The 24,516-nt window shown below is 42.5% G+C and overlaps 2 protein-coding genes and 1 long non-coding RNA gene across 6 annotated transcripts in view; 1 reads left to right on the top strand and 2 right to left on the bottom strand.

The window, feature by feature from the left end:
• Zcchc4 (zinc finger CCHC-type containing 4) overlaps positions 1-6,422 on the bottom strand; it is a 41,829-nt gene extending 35,407 nt beyond the window's left edge. For 2 of the 3 annotated variants that reach the window (XM_040747076.1, XM_005068772.4), the window contains exons 1-3: positions 6,241-6,393; positions 5,346-5,464; positions 4,503-4,585 (exon numbers count right to left, since the gene is read on the bottom strand). In XM_040747076.1, the coding sequence (XP_040603010.1) occupies positions 4,503-4,585; positions 5,346-5,464; positions 6,241-6,364 (326 nt within the window). In that variant the 5' untranslated portion in view covers positions 6,365-6,393. Of the gene's footprint in view, positions 1-4,502; positions 4,586-5,345; positions 5,465-6,240 lie in introns of all 3 variants that reach the window. The other variant, XR_002382480.2, reaches the window with a different exon arrangement.
• Positions 6,371-17,264, top strand: LOC110340674. The gene is made up of 4 exons (XR_002382481.2): positions 6,371-6,476; positions 12,452-12,690; positions 16,088-16,178; positions 16,381-17,264. It is a non-coding gene; the product is annotated as an uncharacterized LOC110340674 (long non-coding RNA).
• A 748-nt stretch (positions 17,265-18,012) lies between these two features.
• The window catches only part of Pi4k2b (phosphatidylinositol 4-kinase type 2 beta), a 30,897-nt gene continuing 24,393 nt past the window's right edge, over positions 18,013-24,516 (bottom strand). The window contains exons 10-11 of one of the 2 annotated variants that reach the window (XM_040747077.1): positions 21,402-21,580; positions 18,013-18,141 (exon numbers count right to left, since the gene is read on the bottom strand). In XM_040747077.1, the coding sequence (XP_040603011.1) occupies positions 21,407-21,580 (174 nt within the window). In that variant the 3' untranslated portion in view covers positions 18,013-18,141; positions 21,402-21,406. Of the gene's footprint in view, positions 18,142-19,030; positions 21,581-24,516 lie in introns of those variants that run through there. The other variant, XM_005068775.4, reaches the window with a different exon arrangement.

Here is a 24,516-nt window from a genome sequence, read left to right as displayed (position 1 = left end):
TAATTAAACTACCTAAATTAGAAAACAATTACAGTCTCAAGAATATATCATCCTTAGGTTCATTAACACACAAAAATGAACTCCTACTCTCAACATGAAGGGAAATTAAGGGAACAGGTAATCCACTGAGCTCTGACTTTAAAAATGCCAAGATCGCAACATGATTTATCTTAAGGTAACTCTTAAAGAATGACCTACCTAGAACTTTTACTCCACACAGCATAGAACAAAACATAGGAGCACTGACTGAAAAGCAATGCAGTGAAATCAATTCAGCCTCTGTGAATTTCCCAAACCCGATTAGATGCCATGTCTTCACTGTGTGCGCGCGCAGATCAGCTAATGCACCAGTCAGCAGTAATGTCCTCGCTTCCCTGAGCATCTAAGTCATCTCAACAAAGTGAGCTGAAGCTCACTCAACATATTCTTCACACTCTACATCTTTGTATCTACACAGGCTTAAACGCGCGCGCACACACACACACACACACACACACACACACACACACACTGGCTCTAATGATAGCACTTATGTTCTCTTTGAACTCCTAACAAATACCTGCTGTATGAACAAATGATTGGAGGGATGGATGTTTCTGGCAATAAACTCAAGGTTATGGATCATACATGGTTTAAGATTTTGAAGGTAATTTTATCAAAACATACTCTCAAGAGATCAACATAAAATAGATGAGGTTACTGCTATCCCCACTAATAGCCTTTTGTAAATTCAACACTTCATATTTTAGCCAATTTTATATATTGATTGAGCATTTAAAATTGATTTCACAGGGGCTGGAGAGATGGCTCAATGGTTAAGGACACTTGTTGCTGTTACAGAGGACCAGGATTTGACTCCTAGTACCCAGATGATGACTCAGAACCATCTATATCTCCAGTTCAAGGAATCTAATACCTTATTCTGGCCTCCTTGGGCATTAGGGACACACCTGGTGAACATATATACTTGCAGGCAAAATACAAACATAAAAGAAAATAAATCTAGAAACCGATTTTAAAAAGTCCCTATCAGCCTGGCATGGTGGTATACCCTTTAATTCCAGCACTCACTGTGAGTCTGAGTGTTCCAGGACAGCCAGGGTAGTTACACAGAGACACCATTAGAAAGGAAAGTGGGCAAGGAAAGAGAAAAGAGGTAAAGAGACACAGAGACACAGGCAGAGGCAGAGAATGAGGGGCAGCTTAGGGGGTCGCTCAGGTTTTACACGACACAAGGGGTCCCCTCTTGCTTTATCATAACAAACACCCTGTCTCAAAAATTCAAAATAAAATATACTTGATCTGGTCTGGAAACACCGTTAAATGGTGGGTGTTTGCCTTGAACACATGTGTGAAAAATAACTCCCACACTCTGGCAGTAGGGGGATGAGAACAGAACTCCACTTCCATACTAGAAGTTTAATAGGCAGAGGGGGGGAAAAGCCAGTAGCAAATCCTAAATGACTGCAAAAGGGATAGGTTGCTGGGCAGAAAGCACAGGCCATGCTTTTCTATTTGCCAAGCCATCGCCTACGGTGATGATAATCACATCCTGGTGTATCTTTATCTCCTGTCAACATATAGTAAATCATTATTGGCCACTATTTACTATCATGTCCAACATGACACTTTGAATTAGAGAGGCAGAAAGCAGGAATCCCAGTTCAGTCATTCTAACATGATGATCTTCAAGTTCCTTCACTGCTCCCAGCCTCCATTTTCCCTGGCCACCCTGGCAGGCAGGACTGAACGTCACCTCAGGTAACATACCTTGCAAGAGCACCAGCCTCACAGAAGTGCTCACTCATCCTCACTCCTTCCTCACCACTTTTCACTGTTCACTGAGTTTCTATGCAGGAAATAGACCTCTGGCTAAGTAGTAAAGTGAAGGGGCAATCAAGTTATCTTCAGAAAAGCATCCTCTATCCCGAGCTTTAAAGTCTAAGGAGCTCAGGCAAGATATTGTATTTACTCATTCACTTATTGTACTTTAGGTTGGGTTTGTTTGTTTCATTTTCTTCAAGACAGGATCTCTCTTCCTAGCCCTGGCTGGCCTGGAACTCCCTATATAGACCAGGCAGGCCTGAAATTCACAGAGAGTACCACCTACCTCTGACTCCTGGGGTTAAAGGAATTCACAACCACACCCAGCTTCAAGCAAGATATTTTAAACAGGCCACAGGACTCCTTTTTACTTAATCAGAATGAGGCCTCAGAGTGCTGAATGCTGAAGCCTGCATAGCAGAAGCTAGCACTATAAATGAAAACCTATCTGCCACCAGTAAACTGTCAATCAGATGGGGCTCCCTGGGCAACTTTGAAGAGCACAAGGAGTACTATTCCTAAGAGTCAAGGCAGAAATGAATTCTTGTCACAGGTTTCCTACCAGAATAAATCTACCAACTCCAATGCATCCAATAACATTTTAATAATGCCAGTTTTAAAATGTTTACAGCTTTCACCTATAACCCTGTACTTGAGAGGCAGAATCATGTGGATTGTAAGATCAAATCCAGTCAGAGAGAGCTGGATTTGAGATCCTATCTCAAAAAAAAAAAAAGCACCAAAGTGGGGGAGGGAGGCTGGAAAGATGGCTTATCTGTTAAGAAAGGCTACTACTCTTCCAGGGACCCAGTTCCAGTTCCCAGCATGAACACGGCTTACAATCATCTCCAATTCCAGTTCCAGGAATTCCAACTCCCTTTCCTGGCCTCTCCAGGCACCAGGCATGAATATGGTGCACAGACACACGTGAAGGCAAACACTCATAAAATAGAAATAAGTCAATTTTTGAAGCCCACAGCTGGACAGATTTTTGCCATACAGCCATGGAGCTGCTCAAGGTCTCAAGGGGACACACATCAAAGCCAACACAGTCAGAAGGCGCTGGGCAACAAACTGGAGGCCATGAGGAAAGCAGAAGCCAAGCAATGAGCCCACTCTGCTGTCTTCTCCCTCAATAAACCTATAACACACACACACACACACAGGACAAAAGTACTTGAACAGAGAAATCACAGATGCCAATATATACATGAAATAATGACCAACATAAGTACTAATTAGGGAAACAAAAAATCAAAACCACAACATACAACATCCCAACTACTAAGATGGCAATACCAAAAAGAAAAAGAAAGAAAAGAAAAAAGGAGTAGTGCCTGTGGTCCAAGCCTGATGATCTGGCATGTGTCACATGCACTCACAGTGGCCCTGTGGGAAGACAGGAAGTGGGGAAAGAAGAATTCCTGGAAGCTTGTAGACAAACTCTCCTGGTCCACACAGCAGTGAACACAACAGACCTCATCTCAAGCAAGGTGACGAACACCTCTCTTGAAGATGTCCTATGACCTCAAGGCATATGCTGTGGGATGTGCATGCACACCTACACTCACAGCATGCAGTGCGTGGGGGGGCACGCACGTGCGCGCACACACACACACACACACACACACACACACACTTAAAACGTAATACTATGGCTAAGATGTATACAAGACCTGTAGCATCACACAAAAACAGTAAATGTTAGCCGGGCAGTGGTGGCACACACCTTTAATCCCAGAATTTGAGAGGCAGAGGCAGGTAGTTCTCTGTGAGATACAGAGTGAGTTCCAGGACAGCCAGGAGTATACAGAGAAACCCTGTCTCAAAAAAAAAAAAAAAAAAAAAAAGCCACGTATTGGTGGCACACGCCTTTAATCCCAGCACTCGGGGAAGCAAAGGCAGGCGGATCTCTGTGAGTTCAAGGTCAGCCTGATCTACAAAGCAAGTTCCAGAACAGCCTCCAAAAAACACAGAGAAACCCTGTCTCGAAAAACCAAAAAAGAAAAAAAAAAAAAAGGAAATGTTAGCAAGAACATAGAACCTCTATCCACTGCTGACAGGGACATTAAATTGTTTTCAGCCACTGTGGAAAAGTTTGTCAGCACCTCAAAAAGAACAGTTACCACATGGCCAACCATGGAAAGACGTGAAAACACATACTTTGTATGTCTGTGTTATCTATAGCATTATTCACAATAGTCAAAAGGTACAAGCAAACCCAATGCCCATCAACAGATGGATGGATTTTCAGACTGCGGTTCATATATACAATGAAATATTAGTGAAAAAAGAAAACTTTGTCATATGCTCTAACGTGGATGTGCCTTGGAAACTGGAAAAATCATAGCTATCACGAACAAATATTATATTACTCTACTCATATGTGCCCAGAATAATCAAATTCATAGCAACAAAAAGGAGGTAAGAGGTCACCACAGTTTGGTCATTACTTCATGGTGACAGAATTTCTCTTTGACTGGATAAAGACGTTTAGGAAACAGCAGTAATGATTGTACACATTGTGAATGTAGTGAAAGCCAGTGAACTATACACATTACAAATGATTCAAATGGAAAGCCTTGTGATAAAAATAAATAAATGAAGTAAGCTTAATGGAACAGGAAAAAAGTAACATCACTGCCAAATAATAAAGAAAAAAGACATCACACCAGTACCTTTCTATGCATTGTGCTCGGGATAGAGGGGGCTGGTGTCTCTGGTTATGAGCTTCTCGGGCTGCAAGTCTAGCTTCTGACAACTGAAAGACAGAGCAAACCTCATTCAGTCACTATTTATTTATTATCAGGAGGGTGGAAGTTACAGGACAGCTACTGATAAATAGTGAGAGACTGAAAAAACAACCAAAAATAGACCAAAAAGAACTAATAAGTTGCTGGTCAGTGGTGGCACTTGCCTTTAATCCCAGCACTCAAGAGGCAGAGGCAGGTGGATCTCTGTGAATTTGTAGCCAGATTAATCTACTTTGTGAGTTCCAAGACAGTCAGGGCTACACAGAGAAACCCTGCCTCAAAAACCAAAATTAAATCAATTAAATAATACATTTGAAATTAAAGCACAGAAGTTGACTATGCAAACTAATTATCTTTTGAGACAGTAACAGTATCAAAATTCAGAGTTAAATATGAACGTCATTCCCCAGAATTAAAAAAAAAAATCAAAGCTTGGGATTTCATCCTTCATAAGTTATTTGTCTTGGGGCTGGAGAGATGGCTTAGCAGTTGGAGTAAAATAAGACCCAAGTCTATTCAAAACACCCATATCAGGAGGCTCACAACTGCCTATAACTCTGGTTCTAGAGGATCCCAGGACTTCTGATACCTACAGGCACTTGCACACATTTGAACATGCTCATAAAAAGGCACACAAACACACACACACATAATTTTAAAAAACCTTAAAAATACCAGTGCATTAAAATAAATATAATCTTATATAATGTTTAAACTGTATGCTTATTGGTTCATTCTCAATAAAGCTGGCCCAAAATATTATCATACCTTTTCATCTTCCCACTGAAAAAAATTACAGTCTTTTCTATCTCTACAGGCTGAGCAGGCATAAAACTTCCGAGTTTCCTCCTTTCCTTGGCTCACTTTTACAAACAGAAGAGTGGGCCCTAGTTCCAAAATAGGAAGAAAAAAAAGTGTCAAGCAGTAGTCTACAACAAATTATTTTGCATCAAACTTATGTAGGCATTATAATTCAATGCATTATTCTCTGTGATAAACCTTATTTTCTTCAGCTGCAACATTGATGCATTGGAATATTAGAAATAATTTTGAAAACTGCTTTCTCCGGAAAGAAAATGTTTGCTGTCTACGTTATTATAGACATCAGCTTGGGTCCATAATGCAAGTAGTTTTAAAGCAATAGACTTCGATAAAACATAGGGGAAAGCCCGGAGAAATGCAAGGTTTGCCATTACCGGGGTGGGGGCTGGGGGAGTGTCTTTTCGGTGAAAACTTGGGCTTTACAGTTGGACAATGCCTCTTTCTCCGAGAGAGTTGATTTCACTTCCTTTTTTTCTTTTCCTCGTTCTAACTTAAAAACAAACAAACAAAAACCCAGCAAATCCAACAAATGTGATTGCCTAAAAACTTGTCACCAGGAATCCTTCAGTTCTTCGTTCTGCTTACTTCCTACCCGGCTCCCCCAAAGTACAGATGTTAGCAGCTGTCGAGCCAAAGCGCCAACAGTCAGGACTTCTCGAGGGGTCTCTTAAACACAGCGGAAAAACACTTTCTGAAAACGGGTGGAACTCAAGCATCACACAAGGGGGGAAGCGGACAGAGAGAAGCCCGCTCTTCCAGAGACAAGTCCTAAAAGCCCACAGAGGACTAAGCCCGACCCTTGCTATTGGCGCCAGCCAGCCTATCAACGACGCCGACCCACCGTGTGGGCACATCGGGGCGGGAGCCGCGGGATCCGAGGGGACCGACACCTCCACCCCGGACGCCCTGCGCCCCGCGCCGCCTTCTCGCTCCGGAGACTCAACACAGTCCATGGGCGCCGCCATCTTCCCGCCGCTGTCCCGAAAGTCTCAGTCCCAACCGAGGAGGCAGAGAAAGAGCGCCGCCGCGGCGCCAGCGAGCCACAGCGCCCCGCGTGTCCTGGAGGAGCCAAGCCAAGTCAGTCCCAGAACCCGAGAGTCTGGGGGGAGGAAGGGGGTAATGCTGATAGACCTGTACAAAGAGCTAACCTATATAACCAGGAGAAGAGATGGGTTTTTTTTTGTTTGTTTTGTTTTTTGGTTTTGTTTTTTTTTTTTTAGTTTTATGAGACAGGGTTTCTCTGTATTGTTTTGGAGGCTGTCGGTCCAGCCCAGCCTCGAACTCACAGGGATCCGCCTGCCTCAGCCTCCCGAGTGCTGGGATTAAAGGTGTGCGCCACCACCGCCCGGCTGGTTTTGGTTTTTCAAGTCAGTGTTTCTCTGTGTCACAGCCACCGCTGTCCTGGATTCGCTCTGTAGACCAGGCTGGCCTCGAACTCACAAAGATCCACCTGCCTCTGCCTCCGGAGTGCTGGGATTAAAGGCATACGCCATTACCCCTCAAGATGAATCTTTAGAACAAAAATTTGATTCAATTAATAGACAATAGCTTAACTAGCTCGCAGCTCAGCAGCTTTGCTGGGTTTTACAAAGCCATAGTACCCTCTAGACTCTTGTTTTGTTTTGTGTCAGGGTCTCATGTAGCTCAGGCTAGCCTCCAACTCCTGAGTAGCAGAATATGACCTTGAACTGATTTTCTGCTTCCACCTCCCAAATACTGGATTCCCAGCATGCATCACCATGCCTGCAGCTCACATAACATCACTGTTGTACTCGATTACTGGATTCTCACTGGTATTTGTACATCAGTAAAAGAATGTCCCCATTTGCCAGTGCAATTTTCTGTGAAAATAACAATGTACAGTTCTTAAATAATTTTAATATTATTGTGTTTTATCTGTGTGGGGGTGTCAGATGCCCTGGAACTGAAATTACAGGCAGTAGTAATAGAGGGGAAAAAATTAGAGAACTCCAGTTCAGAGACTGTGAATGAAGCCAGATCATGTTGTAGAGGATGTCTTCCCATTGTCTCTGTCTTCTGGTAGTCTCCTAAAGCCTGTTAAAGAAGGTGGGTCCTCAGCCGGGCGATAGTGGCACACGCCTTTAATCCCAGCACTCAGGCTGATCTCTGTGAGTTCAAGGTCAGCCTGGTCTACAAAGCTACACAGAGAAAACCTGTCTTGAAAAAGCAAACAGGGGGGGTTGTTCCTGTCACTCAAAACCAGCCATGACGACACTGCAGTCATCCTGGTGGAAGTGTGTAGGCACTACTGTGGCACCCTTTTCCAGTCAAGACCCAAACCTTGGCTGTGTTCTCTGCTACAGGTAGCTCTGCCTGTTAGCCTCCCCCAAGACTTCTCGATTCTTGGTAGATAGAACACGGTCTCCTCAGCAGTCTTTGCTCTACTACCCCAGTCTCAGATCTGAACACTGATGCCCTGCTGAGCTGGTGAGGAAGCCCCCTAGATGTCTTCTCTCTGCTTTCTCTCCCCAACCCTGAAGAGCCCCAACCATGGAAACTTGGCTGGGAAGGTATGGGATTCAAAGGGACTATGGGAGACTTCTGAGACCTTTGAAAACAGTGACAACACTGAAGAGACACAGCCTGGAACTGCCACCCTCTTGTGAGCTGTTGTCACTGAGCTTTTTTGTTGTTTTTTGTTTTTAGAGACAAGGTCTCACTGTGTATCACCAGCTGACCTGGAATGCACTAGGGCAAGCAGCGTGGCCTCAAACTTATGTTCATCTTCTCTAAAGCACTGGGATTACAGGCATGAGCCACCATAGCTGGTAGAACTCTTCAGGAAGGATTAGGTGTGGCCTTAGAGATGTGTAAGTGAGGTAGGCTTTGTGGTTTGAAAATCCCATTCCAGCTGGGCGGTGGTGGCACACACCTTTAATCCCAGCACTCGGGAGGCAGAGGCAGGCGGATCTCTGTGAGTTCGAGGCCAGGCTAGACCTACAGCCTCCAAAACAATACAGAGAAACCCTGTCTCGTAAAAACCAAAAAAAAAAAAAATCCCATTCCAAAGCTAGGCATAGTGGGACACACCTTTAATCCTAGCACTCAGGAGGCAGGGGCAGACAGACAGCACCGGTTTGGTCCTCATGGTGAGTTCCAGGTAGAAAAACCCTCTCTCAAAAAATGAAACAAAGGGAAGGAAAGCCCACACCATTCCCGGTGTGTGTCTGTGCTTGTGAATCAGATGTAAGCTCTACACTACAGCTCTGTCACCACACCCGTTTGCCATACCTTCCTGCCATGGTGGTCATGGACTCTACTACCCTTGGGAAGTGTGAGCACCAAACTAAATGCTTTCTTGTCTAAGTTGTCTTGGTCATCATGCTGTGCTGTGGCAATAAAAAAAAACACCCAAGACAGCACACCTAGAAGAGGACATTGGAGGGCAACATGGAGATTATGGAGATCAAGGCCATGTAGAGACAGAGTCTGAGCTTCAAGTCCTCTGTTTTGAGTCAGGGAACTGATAGGGGACAGTAGAGACAGATAAGGATACTTTCCTATTGTAGATTAGAGAGACACATTTGTACTCCGTATTGTAAAACAAAACCAGTGAAGTATGCTATTTATCACATAACATGCATACAGTAAATGCTATGTTTGTTCTGAGCTAACCCTTCCCAGCCCAGATGGTCTTTAAAGGAATACATGGCTGATATTAGCAGAAACTAACTAAACTCAGCACTTCAAAAAGTGTCTGAGCTCAGACTCCCTAAGAATGAGGACGACAATGACAGAATCTTGGGCTTATATTAGCAGTATCTGTCTTTCCATTATGAATTTTATTTGAAATTAGGTGATTAGAGGCTGAGGGGGCAGCTCAGCTGGTAGAATGCTTACCCAGCATGCACTAAATGCTAGGTTCACACACCCCAACCGCCCCCTGCAAAAAACAAAACAAAACAAAAACTAGGCATGGCAGCACAAGCTTATATAACTCCAGTGTTGGGTAAGTCCTTTGTCAATAAAGCACTGCTGGCCAATAGGAATCTAGATAGGTGGTACTAGGAGTCCAGGAGAACTCTGGGAAGGAGAAACACAGGAGAGTTCGAGATGTAACCACCATGGGGTAGGAAGCCCGGAACTATTCTCCAGTAAGAGACATACTTAGATTAACAATTATGGGGTAATTACTTAAGTCAGAGCTAGCCAGTAAGAAACAAACAAGGCCAACAGCTTCATAATTAATACAGCCTCCTGTGTGTTCATTTGGGACTGATGCGGCGCTAGAACCAGGCTGGCGGGAAGGCTCCTCACAAGGAAAAAGCTTCTCTTTACACTCCAGCATTTGGGAGGAGGAGGTAGAAGAATCAAGAATTCAAGGCCATCCTCTGCTACACATTGAATTCAAAGCCAACCAAGGCCACATAAGAACCTGTTTAAAAGGAGGAGAAAAGAAAGGAGAAATGTGTTGTTTCAAATTCACTGTTCCACAGTAACTATGGATTTCATTTCAAAGGAGTCGAGGAGGTTTGCAAAGCATTGTTTTATGAAGATGTACCCACAGGGCTAGGAACCTCAAACCCACCCAACGTAATTCAGGCAAGAGAAATGGTGGGGCTAAGACAGAAGGACCTCATTCTATATCTTGTTAGATAAACTTCAGGCAAGTATTCTAACTGTTCTGAGTTTTTCTGGGTGTGTGTGAGATAATAACACATAGCTCTTCTGAGAAAAGAAAGAATCAAATAACATCGTGTGTGTGTGCCATGCAGGATCCTAGTGAGAATCAGAAGACACACTTAAGTGGGGTACTGAGGGAGGTTTCACAGAGTGATTGCTTTCTAAATTGTGGGTAAAGTTAAGCTAAACCACCAAGAAGCCTGACTGACCTTGGGCTGCCAACAGTGAGTACCATTTCCTTTCTATTCTACAAATGTTAATTCCACTGGGTGAGAATAAGACCACTACCACAATTTTTGAACCAAAGCTTTATTCAGGATGAGCCAGGATCATGGATATTGGCCAGGTCCATACTCAGGAATCCCAGAGTATTATGCCAAATGACATCAGTCAGGGCTTCATAAAAACAAAATCTGAGTCAAGTGACAGTGGTGCACACCCTTATTCCCACCACTCAGAAGGCAGAGGCAGGTGGATCTCTGAGTTTTCGGCCAGCCTGGTCTACAGAGCGAGGACCAGGACAGCCAGGGCTACAGAGAAAAACCCTGTCCAGAAAACAAAAACAAAACAAAAAACAAAAAAGCCCAAAAAGCAAAGAAAAAAATAAAAACAAACCCACAAGTCTGTCGTTTGCACCTTCATCCAACCAGGGACAAGCATACATCCTTACTTATTTCCTATGTACCTCCTGCCTATGTGTGATCACACACACATCCTGGTTGCATGCTTGTTTACAGAAGTGAAAACACTGAGTTTGTTATCTTATACGAACAACCCTCAGCAGTCCAGTAAGTTATCTGTCCTTGGGCAAGTGGGGCTTTCAAGTTAGAGGCATTTTTCTTTTATAGATATCTTAAGCAGACTAAATTAAACTTAAAACACAAGTTAGCCATTACACAGAGCCAAGGGGAGACAACAGTTTCTGTAAACTGTAGCAGGATAAGACAGTGCAGACATTCCTCCATCTCGTATTCTTGCTGAGATCATTTCAAGTTTGACTAGAATTTGGCTTCCTTAATGGAAAACCCCTTGGAAAATTATCCAACTGCATTCTAGGAACTGGAAGTCAAGATGCCCCAGCTAACTTTATCTTAGCTTCTTTTAAACTGCCTACTTGTGTAAATCCCCCCCTCTGCAACTGCTACTTGAGATAAAAGGAGTTCTGCCTTTAAAAGCCCCTTATCTAAACGCTCAGTGCTACACTTAGGTCCCAGATACCTGAGTGTAATTCCAGGTCCGTGTCTGAGTGGTTTTCTCTGGTGGGTACTCCATAACAAAACAGAAGAAAAGAATTTATGGCAAGGGTAGTCCTACACGGTATAAGGTCTTCCATGGGGCTCAGGAAATCACGACAAGCCACCAGGGCAAAAGTTTGGGGTATAAAAGAATATATAATGGGGACACACAGGCACACAAATTAGTACTGCTAAAATATGCACGCTCTCCAAAGTGTTCAACTGAGGTTGGAGGCTGGAGATTCCCACCCACCCCCCCCCCCTCCGCTTTGGCCCTCACATTTTTCTTCTGCTGTGTCTGCTACTGGCAGAAAGCAATGGACACTGAGGGGTATCAAGGCTTTCAACACTGCCATAATGTTCAGCCAACCAGGCACAAATCCCGGAAGAAAGGATCTACAGGAGAATGGACAGTGCCCAGTGCGATCTGGAAAACTTGAGCACAGCACCTGGGAAAATAAAAGATCTACACCAGGTAGCACTCAGAATAGACAGTAAATAGTAATAAATAGTAAAAGTGAGGTTTTCCACATTCATGTATGGTCACAGTCCACATACCCACACATGTATTGCAAACCCAAACTCCCTAGCCACCCTGTGCATTGTAGTCTCTGTAGTCTCTTTAACTTCATTGCTCAGTCAGAGGCCTTCTCTTTGGAAATCCTCCAGGGCTTACACCAAATTCCTGTACCAAAGCTGACACTCAGCCTGCACTGTAGGCTTTTGAGATTTGACATCGGGGTCATCACACCTGCTGTGCAGACAAGCAAAGCAGAAACTGTCCCAGGAAGATAATGGCATTTTAAGTGATCTGGGGCAGTATGCACTCCCATCTCGTCGGATGGAGCGGAGAGCAAGGGCAGCCTGATGCTAAATTGTTTAGTTATCAAGCTAGGCAGGCAGTTGCCACTCCGACCTGAAACAGCACGTGGTTTCAAAGCACTTCTCCTTTTCCAAGTACTACAGAATGTCCCCTAAACCACACTAAGAGGAAAGGCAGGGTTATTCACCACAGTGGCATCAGGCACCCACATCTGGTTAGACCAGTTTCCTAGGCCTTGTTCCCTGGATGTTTACATAACTCTCTCACCCCTGAGGCAGAGGAGGCTGCCAGTTCTGAAGTGTCTGAAGTCTTCGGGTAAGAAGGAAAACAAAGTATCTCTTCCTTTACAGGAATTAGCTGCTACTTACTGAAATGTGTTCTCGATGTCCAGCTCCTAAAGACCAGCAAGAGGACTCCAGGGAGCCGTAGCCAGACTAGTTTTCTCACAGACCAGACCCAGGCATGAGGAATCTGAACCAATGTCTTTTGAAATGTCACATCTCTCCTGAATGAGTCACTTCTGATCATCTCTTCCCAGTGAGCACAGGGGCCATTTCTTCAAAATCCCAGGTTAACTCTCCATTGTTGGGTAAGAGAACAAGTTTACAATAGCTTTATATTTTGTCAGCGTACTCCAAGAAATCGACGTACTCCAAGGGATCTACTTGTACACATATACCTCTTATGCAACAACCAAAACCTCAGGCAAAGAGGCATTCCTGCCCCGACTTCCTTCAGTGATGTGGATATGTAAGACGAAATAAGACCTTTTCTCCCTAAGCTGTGTTTGGTCATGGTGTTTTATCACCTAATTAAGATGGTCAACAAGATCCCCATTTGCTTCCAGAGCTTTCAGTTCTTTTATTGGTGATGAGGCAGTCCTAGTACAAAGCCCAGCCCAGGCTAGTCACTTTCAACTTCCCCTGCCTTTGGCTTGCAAAACTGGGATTACAGGAATGTCCCTCTGTGCAAAGGGCACATGGGTGTTGATGCTTGTGCCTGTCTATCTGATTACTACTGTATCCTTTGTTGAAAAGGCTCATTCCCTCTGAATTGCCTTGGTATCCTTGTTAAAAATCAGTTTACCACATGGCTAGGGTTTCCTTCTGAATTCTCTGCTGAGAATACTGACCTGTTTTTTTTTTTTTTTTTTTTTTTTTTTTTGGAGACAGGGCTTCTTTGAGACATGGCTGTCCTAGAACTAACTCTGCAGACCAGGCTTTTTTCAAACTCACAGAGATCTGCCTGCCTCTGCCTCCTAAGTGCCAGGATTAAGGAATTAAAGGTGTTTGCCAACACTGCCTGGAGCTTTCAAAGTTTTGAGACCCAGTAAAATACTACCTCCAACCATTCTTTTCTGGTTATTTTGTCTAAAACATTTTCTTTTTTTTATTTTATTTTATTTATTTATTGTGTATACAGCCTTCTGCCTGCATGCCAGCAGAGCACACCAGATCTCATTCAAGGTGGTTGTGAGCCACCATGTGGTTGCCGAGAATTGAACTCAGGACCTCTGGAAGAGCTGCCAGTGCTCTTAACCGCTGAGCCATGTCTCCAGCCCCCAAAACATTTTCATATGCACTTCAGAACTACCTTTGCAATGTTAACCAAAATTTCTCAGTATATTGTGTTCAATCGATAAATTTGAGAACATTTTTAAGTATAAGCCCTCTGTTCATGTGAGAATATCTTATTTTGACTAATACGAGGAATTTAATCCAGAGCCTTGATCATGTAAGGCAAAGCTTTAGCACTGAGCTATAATCAATCCCCAAACCCGTATTTTAGGCACTCTTTCATAGCCTGGTGTTGCAATGCAGTGTATCTTCAGTTCAATTTATCCCTAAAATCAAATGTGTTTTGATGCTATTAACAGATAGTGTTGTTTGATTTCTTTTTCTTGTTTTGTTTTTCCAGGCAGTTTAACAGTTTGGTAGCACTGGCTGTTCTGGAACTCGTTCTGTAGACCTGGCTAGCCTCAAACTCAGAGATCAGCTTGCCTCTGTCTCCCGATCACTGAGATTAAAGGCGTGCACCACCGCCACCCAGTGCATTTTTGTTTTTCTAATTAATCTTTTAAATTTACTTAATAAAAACTCATTTTAATCCTAATATTTATCTATATAGATTCTTGAATTTTTCTACATAATTAAGTCATCTTCAAATCATTGTTTCTTCTCTGATCTTTACACCTTTTCCTTGGTACCTGATGTCCTTCTCTGTGGCTCAAGATCTCCAGAACACAGAAAAACACTGAGAGCAGGCATGCCTCCCTCATTAATGACCCTATAAGAAAAGTATAAAGAGAGAATAGTGGCCCCCAAAGCTGTCCCTGTCTGGGGATTGCAGTTACAGATGAAATGGGGTTGTACAATAACACATTTAAAATTAGGAGGGGCTCAGCAGTGGTTAAGAGCACTGCTCTTCCGGAGGACCTGGGTTTGATAGCCAGTACTATACTCATATGGTAGTCTCACAACTCCCCTAACTCCATTTCCAAGGGATCAAATATCGTGTTCCAGAGGATCTTGCATACAAGTGGGACACACACACACACACAGCACACATACATACACATAAACATAAAAGATAAAAGTTTAAATAGGAAAGGGACTAAGGGTGTATTCAGTAATAGAGTACATCAGCAAATATTAGGAGCTGGGTTCGGCCAATCCCAAGCACTACCAGGGGTGGTGTTGGTGAGGCAGTAGCTCAGCAGGTAAAGTGCCGGCATGTGAAGAGCTGGGCATGGTGGCACATGCTTAAAACCCTAATACACAAAGGCACAGAGAGGAGAACACCTTGGTGCCAGCTGGCCAACTAGTTTTGTTCAATTGCAAAGCACCAGTTCCAGTGAGAGGTTCTGTCTCAAAAAAGATGGTGGGGCACAGCTGAGGAGGACATGTGACGCCAACCTCTGGCCTCCACATGCATACATGTACACACATACATGTGTACACATCCCTGCACACACAGAGGACACTATCTCGGTGGGCACTATGCAGTCATGGGGTTTTGCAAGTGAACTGTGCTGGCTTTAGGGCCACATTCTTGTACTTCCTGCTATTCAGAGACTGAAACAAAAAGGATAATAAATTTAAGGCCTTACTGGGCTAAGATAACGTGAGCTCTGTAGTGAGAGCCTGCCAATCAAATAACAGCAAGGCATGGTGGCCACACCTTTAATCCCAGCACTCATGGAGCAGATGCAGATGGATCCCTGTGAATTCGAGGACTACAGCTCGAGTTCCTGGCCAGCCAGGGCTGTTATGCAGAGAAACCCTGTCTTGAAAAACCAAAACCAAGCCGGGCGTTGGTGGCGCACGCCTTTAATCCCAGCACTCGGGAGGCAGAGGCAGGCGGATCTCTGTGAGTTCGAGGCCAGCCTGGTCTACAGAGTGAGTTCCAGGACAGCATCCAAAACAATACAGAGAAACCCTGTCTCGTAAAACCAAAAAAAAAAAAACCAAAAAAAAAAAAAAAAAAAAAAAAAAGAAAAACCAAAACCAAAATAAAATAAAATGGGAGCTGTAGACTAGCTCATGGAAAAGAACTTGCCCTGGGTTCAAGTCCAAATACCACAACAACAGTAAAGGACAGTGGCAGACCACAGCTAAGGACTGAGTGGCCTAAAGGAAAGGAAATGGGTTCTCTGAGTCTCCACAAAAGGACATGTGGGGATGCTGCTTATTTCAATGAAACCTACCAAGACCTGCAAGCTGGAGATATACAGCTAATAATCTAGATATTTCAACACTTCACTGTGAGGTTTTTGCTCTGGTCTCTTGTGTTGTCTCTCTGTGTTCTACTTTATTTCTGCAACATGTTTTTATCTCTAGTATTTTATCTTGAGCTCTCTCAGCTCTCATGTACTGAGAGCTTGCCTCTGTGGCTTACCTACTTCCTTTAGGTCTGATTTTAATGTGACGTTGTTCTGTCTTTGCTTCTTAAAACCCCTTCAGCATGTTTTTAAATGTCTGAACTAGGCGTGCCGGCATGGATACCTATGGACCCAGCTATTGGGGCAACGGACCAGATCGCCAAGTGTACAAGATTGAGACCAACCTGGGCAGCATGGTAAAACACTCCTAAAAAAAAGATTACTGTTTGCTCTGCTTCACTGGCCAGTTTCTGTGATATTCTCATAGTCTGTGGGTTTGTTGTAAGCCTGTTACCTTGTGGGGTCCTTTGTTTGTTTGTTTTGTTTTGTTTTCAGAGTATGCTGGAAGTTGTAGTTATGTTTAACTGAGGTTAATTTTCCCACTTTTTTCTTCCCCAGGCTTCCTCTCTTCTCCCCACCACAGTGCTTCCTTTGTCACCGTGAATTCAGGCTCATTTGGCAACCTCCCTCATCAGCACCAGACTCTTTTCTTTACCTGCCAGGCCTTACTTGCTGAGATGGCTCTGTTCAGTGCAATCCCTCTCAGTCATGCAGATCCCTCTGCTCACTGCCAAGACTGAAGGCAAGGCCAGCCTTTCCTGACTGACTAGCTACTGAGCCTCCCCGTCAGAGGCCAATGCCACCATCAGAGGCTCTTTGTTACCTTCTTGCTGATGCGCAACCACAGCTGTTTGCACATGATTTTGCTAATAGACTTAACAGAAACGACTCCAACGCTAGGATTCAGGAATAATCTATCACAGGTTTTGGAGATACTTTCTTGCTTTGCTTGTCTGGTTGCTACATGATGATTTAGGAGATGAAAAAGGCACCTGCTGCTGCTTCCATCCTGCATCTGAGCATTTTCTAAACTTTAAAGTGATGGATTATTTTCTTTTTAGATTTGTAACACTCAGGATAAGACTATGTTACAGTAATGATTAAAATTGAAATTTCAGTGACCAGTCTTTCCTGTTTACTCCTGTGACAGTCTAATACCATCAATCAACTTTCTGGATGGCCTTCCTCCAGCCCAAATGCCTGTGCCCAGGCTGCTTCCATTCAGCAAAGTTCCTGTTTACAACCAAACGAAGACAAAACTGTGCTCAACCATGGCACTTCATTGCTGGCTATGGAATTTACTGAAAGACCCCTACATAGGACCCCCTAGGAAAAGAAAAGCAAGGCCAGGCCGTTGCCTAATGAAAGAAACCCAGACCAGGTGTTTCACCCTCAAAACAGGATGTCTGTGATCACTATAGCAGTCATGGGACCCGGATAATAATTGCTGAAGCGTGCTGGGAACTTTCATATGACAATACTAGAAAACCTAGTCCTTGGCAACTACCCTGGCCCCCAATTGTGTCTGATCACTGTAGCAATCATAGGACCCGGATACTAATTGTTGAAGCATGCCGGGGTCATTCATGTAGGAAACCTAGTCCTTGGCAACTACCCCTGCCCCCCCAGATGATCTCAGCCCATGCTTCAGTAGCCAATGAAATATCTGTTGCTATGCTGATACTTATGTAATCATTAAAACTCCATAAATAGTGTACTCCCTACAAGCCCGGTATGCTCTGCACCCGAGTTGCAGTAGCATCCGCAGGCGCCTGTGTACTCAATAAATCACCTCTTGCATTTGCAGCCAGTGGTCTGGCCCCGGTTCTTGGGCAGAGGGTTCGGTTCAGTGCCCGGCGCTTTGATGCCGAGGTTTTTCATTACGTATTGCTCTATATCTCACAGAACTGAATCACATGTCCCACACACAGAAGAGGATGTAAATGTAGAATAGTACTAAGAATCTCTGCCCGCATCTGGACAGCTGCCCAAGCAACCTAGAGAAGGCAGCTGGCTATATAAAACCTTCAAGTTGCTTGTCTGTCACATTGTGGTGATATATTTTTTATGGTTTATTAAAGCTTGCCTGAGGATTCAGAAAGCAAAGTCAGCCACAAGCTATAGTGATCAGGCGGTGGTGATGCACACCTTTAATCCCATAGCCAGAAGCTAGGAGGTGGTGATACACACCTTTAATCCTAGGACTCAGGACTGAGAGGTAGATGGATCTCTGTGAGTCCAAGGCCACCCAGATCTACACAAGACTGGTCCAGTTCTAAAGAGACACGGCTCACACAAAGACGATCTCAGCACCTGGGACTGAGGGACCAAAAATTAAAATTAATAAAAGTTAAAAAACTTGGGCCCTAAATCTATACAGAGAAAGGGAAAATTTAACTCCTTAAATCAGGAGTGCCATGACTGGTGCCTGAGCCCCTTGCTCTCAGAGAAGGAGAGGTAACTGTCCACCACTTTCCTGTTAACATTCCTTTGCTAATTGCTGGTCATAAAGATCCCCTGTCAGTTGTAAAGACCCCCCAGCCCAGGGAACAGCTGACAGACCCTGTGACCCTGTAACCCTGCAAGCCCATGTTCTGTCTTATCTCACTCAAATGTATCTTGCTTAAAATATATAGTTACTGCTCTATTCTGAACTTTGTATGACCTTAAGTAACCATGGAAACTGAAATTTGTGGTCTTCAGCCTTATGCTCTGCCCTTTTAAAAACTTCCCTTTTTGGCTGGTGGGCATCTCATTTCCTCCACCAAGGAAAGAGATCCAGCTGGCCAGCTGAACAATAAATGGAACCTTTTGCTTTTGCATCAGAGTGTCGACTCCCCGGGTTAGCCTCTGGGATTCGTCAAACCTGGCACAACAGGACCACAACATGCCTTTAATCCCAGCACTAAAGGGGTATAAAAGATAGGATAAATTCTTCAGTAGTCAGTATCAGCCACATTGAGGATAGGAAGACACTGAAGTCTCAGGATTCTACAGCCACAGTGAAGAGAGGCAGCAGTTTGAGGTTTCGTAGAGTCAGGATTGCCTTTCAGTCTGAGGTAAAATAAAAAAGCTAGTGGCTGGCTGTTTTGCTTTTCTGATCTTCACCTTGAAGTTGGAACCCCAGTATCAGTCTCTGGGTCTTTTAATTTTTGTATTACATTACATGTTGGTATGGATTCTGAAGATGTAATCTCATCAAAGCACACTTTGTCAGTAAAGTTTTATTTACTAACACAGTACTCTAACTTAAAAAGAATATCAATAATATAATTTTCATTAACATGTTTCAAATTTAAAACTTCCAGTTACACACACACACACCTACCTCTACCTTTTGACAAAATAAGGGGTTAAAACCTATAACTAATATGAAAAGTAATGATTCCAGGATGTATTCAGGGGTCCAGTCGAGCACATGCAAGGCCCTGGGTTCCACCTTCAGCACCACAAGATCCAAAGTAATAATAAGAAAAAATGTGCTGTTGTGCTTTAATGACAGTGCTCCCCCCACAGGCTCAATGTGTTTCAATGCTTTATCCCTAACAGGGGGAGCGGGGCCTTGAGGATGGTCACGTGGACAGCCCCCTTCCTGTCAAGTCTCTACCTCCTTACTACGGGCACAGTGTGACCAAGTACCTCACTGTCTTGCTTCCATGCCTTCCCTACAATGATGAACCGAGTACCCTGGAATGGCAAATCAAAACAAGCCTTTCACTCTTAACTACTTCCTGTCAGGAGTTTGACCAGAGCAACACAAAGGTAACTGATATATATGTCACAGTTTATAAACATAAGCATTCTAGAAATTTAATATACAGGAGCAACAGCCTCAAGACAATGATTTTTATTCCTCTTGCTTATATTTGACAATATAAATATAGTCATTAAAAAATCCCACAATATTTAAATAAGAATTAAGTTCATGAATGTTTACAAAACACAGCCTAAGTTCTTTTACTTGTAATCTTTAAATATCTCAACATTTCTAACATGGTCTGACATTTAAAAATATTCTTGAACTATTTTAATTTTAGACTATAGAACAGTATCAATTTACTAAGTTCTTTGTTATAAAAATTAATATAGCAATTCTCAAAATACTGGAAAAAATCATTTTGTGAAAGCCATACCACAGCAAAGGCAACTATGTCCTCTCTTTCAGAAGCCATCTTAGAAAGGCACATTTTAATGACTAGCATTTACCAACAGGTGGGGGTATAATTTGATATTCCAGTCAAGTTTCCATTATCTCAAACTTGAGTTAATGGAAGGTCAGCAGAGGTAGAAGGACACAGGTTTCCAACTGACCACTTGGGTGGTGGTGTGCTCACTACTATGTCACCAAGATGTGACCAGGAGACTTCCAGTCTGGCCCACCCTAATTTAACCACCTGGATACACTTTTCATACAAGAATAGCTCATTAAAAAATCCTAAGATGACAGACTTACAAAGGAAAGGTTTTGAACCGGTAGCAAGACACTAATGCTTTTCTCTACAGTCACATTTTCCTTGTGGGCTCATTTCCATTTCCATGCCTTGGTGACTAAACAGGGCTATAGATTCCAAAGAGTACACAGATGCTCAAGATGCAACAAAGACAAGTTTAAAACCAGTGTGGACCGTCTGAGTTATGCTCCCTTCCCACTCAGAGTGGGCCTACTGGTTCCAAGGCTTTCTGACCCTGGGACCCATCTGAGATTCAATATACACTTGGGGTATGGTTTACTTTGCAGTGATGTTCAGTACTAACTGAGTACTAAACTGGTTACGATTAGTATTTTGAAAATAGTAATTTTCAATTATTTGATCCCATCTGAGAAACAAAAGGGGATTTTTAAGGCAATGTTGTAATTTTAAGATACTGGAGATTATCTTAATTTCACATTATTCCATTTAACTCTCAGTTATTTCCTTTTTATAAAAAGGAGGGGAGATGTCTTTAGATTTTTCTCCCTCACTAAAACAGAACATTTCACCAACAAATACACCAAAGTACAAAAGTAATATGGTCATGTAACTGTCACTTAAGCAAAATTTAACTTTCAGGTCCCCTTTGAGCACTTATTTCAGTTTTAAAGTAGCAGCTTTTAAAATGAAGCTTTATTCTTACTGGCTACTCTTATTAAGAGTCTATATGAGTAGTTTCTGGCTTGGCCACCCTCAAAGGTCTTTTGGAATGAATGCAAGAAGGTTCTTCTCATATTTAAAAAGTATATAAAATGTTACAGTATTCAAAGTCAACTTTTATCCTCTAGTTGGAATTCTATAAAACAATTATAGTCATGCTAGCATGTGTAAACCATGAAATTATTTTTAAAGTAATAACAACATAAAATACAATTTTTCTATAAAAATACAATATAGGCAATATATCACTTCTTCCCTGAAATAGAAATTTATAATATTTGGACAAAAAATTGTAAACTTTTGATTACATTCAAAATATAATATTATTTTGTATCTATTTAAAGACTTGAATTATTTGAGGTTTTGGCAACTGGTGCTCTCAGCAGCAGATTTACATCAGGGTAATATTTTATCATCACAGTAACACCACACAGCTGTTCCCCTTACATCTGCTACCAGGAGGAAAAGAATGGCTTCCTGCAGTGGACCGTCTGGGTGAAGGAGCTGCCTAGGTGTACAACCCGCCCCTGGCCGCCGCTTTTACTGCATTCCACAATCACGCATGGCATCTGCACCAGCTGTACAGGACTCTTCCCATCTCTCAGTGCCTGAGTGAGATTTAAGATCTGTGGAAAGAGGAAAGAAAGACTCTCATCAATCTGGAGTAAGTGCTGTAAGTATGTACCATATGTATATACATTTAAATACACATGGATGCACAAGATTAGAATCTAAACAGCTTTTCCCAACTGGTAAACTACTGCAGAACGTGCCAATGTCCAGCAGCAGTGAACATTTAGCAGAGACTAAAGAAATCAAAGAGGTTTTATACATTCCACTGATAGAGAACTTAAATACTGTTTTAAAGTTTTGCCTTACTACTCACTTATTCAACAAGTAAAGTTATTGCCTTTCTACCACTTCTAAGGCTTTTTTCCTGTGTGCTAGAGACTACTAAAACAAACACACATGATTTCTGCCTTGATTTTAGCATGGGACAAGGGTCAGTAAACACTAATAGATAAACTTTGAATTAGAAGGGGAAAACATGAAGCAGGCCCAAAATAGATAAGAGAATTCAAGAAGTCATCCATTAAAAACGAAATTTTTAAAAGCCTTTCAAATAGGAACAAAATCAGGAAAAGTTACACACACACACACACACAGTTTTTTTTTAAAAAATAAATTCATACATATGATCTGTGCTCATTCAAAAATATCTTAGACTGTTCTACTTTGGGGCATGGAAGTAAGTCTGTGAACTTCAATCCACAGATAATAGTAGCCATTGTTCATGTATTTGGGGAGGGGAGACAGTGAGTCAGTGTTTCTCCCTGTAGCTCTGGCTGGCCTATAACTTGTCATGGAGATCAGACTGGCTTCTGATTTGAAAAGATCCTCCTCCTGACTCTGCCTTCTGAATGCTAGAACTAAAGGTGGCAGCCATAATTTTTTTTTAAATTTCTTTCTTTCATTCTTTATGTAGTTCTGGCTGTGCTGGAACTCAACTATGTAGGCCAGCTTGGTTTCCAACTCAGAAATTTACCTGCCTCTGCCTCCCAAGTGTTAAGATTAAAGATGTGTGCCGCCATGTAATAGTTTGTGGGGACAGAGGCAAGTATGGACTAAATAATGAGTTACAAGACAGTCAGGGCAACATAGAAAGACTGTCTCAAAACAAAACAAAAACAACCCCACAAATTCATTCTGTTGACCAGGTTGGTCTTGAACTCACAGAGATCTGCCTGCCTCTAAAAAGCTGGGATAAAAGGGATGCTGGACTAGGATAATTCCTTTTTAGGACAGTTAAGAAAAAAAAAAAAACCTAAAATCAGAGAGCTACACATGGTCAAGGTACATTATGCTTTTTGGCTACCAAAAAAAAAAAAAAAAAGCTAAAAATCAAATTAAAACTAGGAAACTGGCCGGGCGTTGGTGGCGCACGCCTTTAATCCCAGCACTCGTGAGGCAGAGGCAGGCGGATCTCTGTGAGTTCGAGACCAGCCTGGACTACCAAGTGAGTTCCAGGACAGTCTCCAAAGCCACAGAGAAACCCTGTCTCGAAAAACCAAAAAAAAAAAAAAAAAAAAAAAAAAACTAGGAAACTGAGTCTAGGAGATGGTGTGGCTCACTGGTTAAAGCACTGACCACGAAAGCTTGAGGACCAAAGAAGTCTGGATTCCCAGAACCCACATGCAAGCAGGGTAGGGGGTGGCCCACCTGTACATGCAGGAAAAGCAGAGACAGGAGATCTCCAGAACAAGCTGGCTTGCCAGACTAGGCAAAACAGCAAGCTCTGGGTTCATGGAGAGACTCTCTCAGTATGGAGGAGGAAAGCAACTGAGGCAGACATCTGCTGACTTGCACAACATGCACACACCAACACACACACCAACACACACACCAACACACACACACACACACACACACACACACACACGTTGTGAAATATTCCTTTACTCTGTGTGAAGATTTGTCATTGTGACTGGTTTAATAAAAAGCTAAACAGCCAATAGCTAGGCAGGATTTTGGGGGCAGAGAGAAGGTTGAGAAAACAACAAAGTCGCAGGGGAAGCAGGAAAGCACATGGGCAGTACAGAGTAAAGGTAATAAAGCCACAAGGCAGGAAGTAAATGAATCGAAATGGGTTAATTTAAGCTATAAGAGCTAGTTAGAAACAAGCCTAAGCTATCAGCTGAGCTTTCATAATTAATGAGGAGTCTCTGTGTGGTTATTTGGGATCTGGCTGTCAGTACAGAAAAATCCACCTACCTATACATGCGTATGTAAACCATACACATATTCAAAATCAAAATTAGCACATCAAATCATATTTTATAAACAAGACACTTCATCTTATTTTTTTCTCTCTTCAGATCTTGACCCTGCCATGCACTTTTTTTGTTTTTCTTTTGGAGAGAGAAAATCTTTCTGTCTCTGCCTCCAGAGTACTGGAATTATGAATGTGTACTAACTACCATGCTCAGCTCTACTACATCTATTTTTGTAATAAGTATATAACTTATTTGTGAATGAGAGGCTGTGAATAAATGAACACTAGACAGTAAATACCCACTGGCATGTCTTATCTAACTTCAGAGCTTAATGTCATCACCTTCTCAGACAGGTAGTTATATTTTGTTTTATTGTAAATTACTCATGTGTGAACTTCACTCTATAAAACACAATTATTCATAATATTTTAAATTTAAAATGCCATTCATAAGATAAAAACAGAGAAGCTCCCTCTTATATGCAAGTTTCAGTTACCTATCACAGTCAACCTCAATTTGAAATTATTAAAAGAGAAATTTTTTAAAAGCAATTTGCAAGTTTCAGTATATTATAATTATCTCATTTTTAAAAAATCATCATTGCTAATCAAGTTTTGTCATAGGTTGTCTACAGTGCTTGCTTGGTTTCAGGTGCTGCTTGAGAACTTGGGTCAGATCTCCAGAGGATACATACCCTTCAGGACAAAAGCCTAGAAGATGAACACACACTCACGTGTAAGTTAGTTTGTTTCAAGCAAAAAATCAAATTGCGCCTTAATTCCTTCCAC

Source organism: Mesocricetus auratus, unplaced genomic scaffold (assembly GCF_017639785.1).
Source record: "Mesocricetus auratus isolate SY011 unplaced genomic scaffold, BCM_Maur_2.0 Super-Scaffold_100006, whole genome shotgun sequence".
Taxonomy (NCBI): domain Eukaryota; kingdom Metazoa; phylum Chordata; class Mammalia; order Rodentia; family Cricetidae; genus Mesocricetus; species Mesocricetus auratus.
The sequence above is the reverse complement of the archived record's forward strand: the minus strand, read 5'-3'. Positions and strand labels throughout refer to the sequence as shown.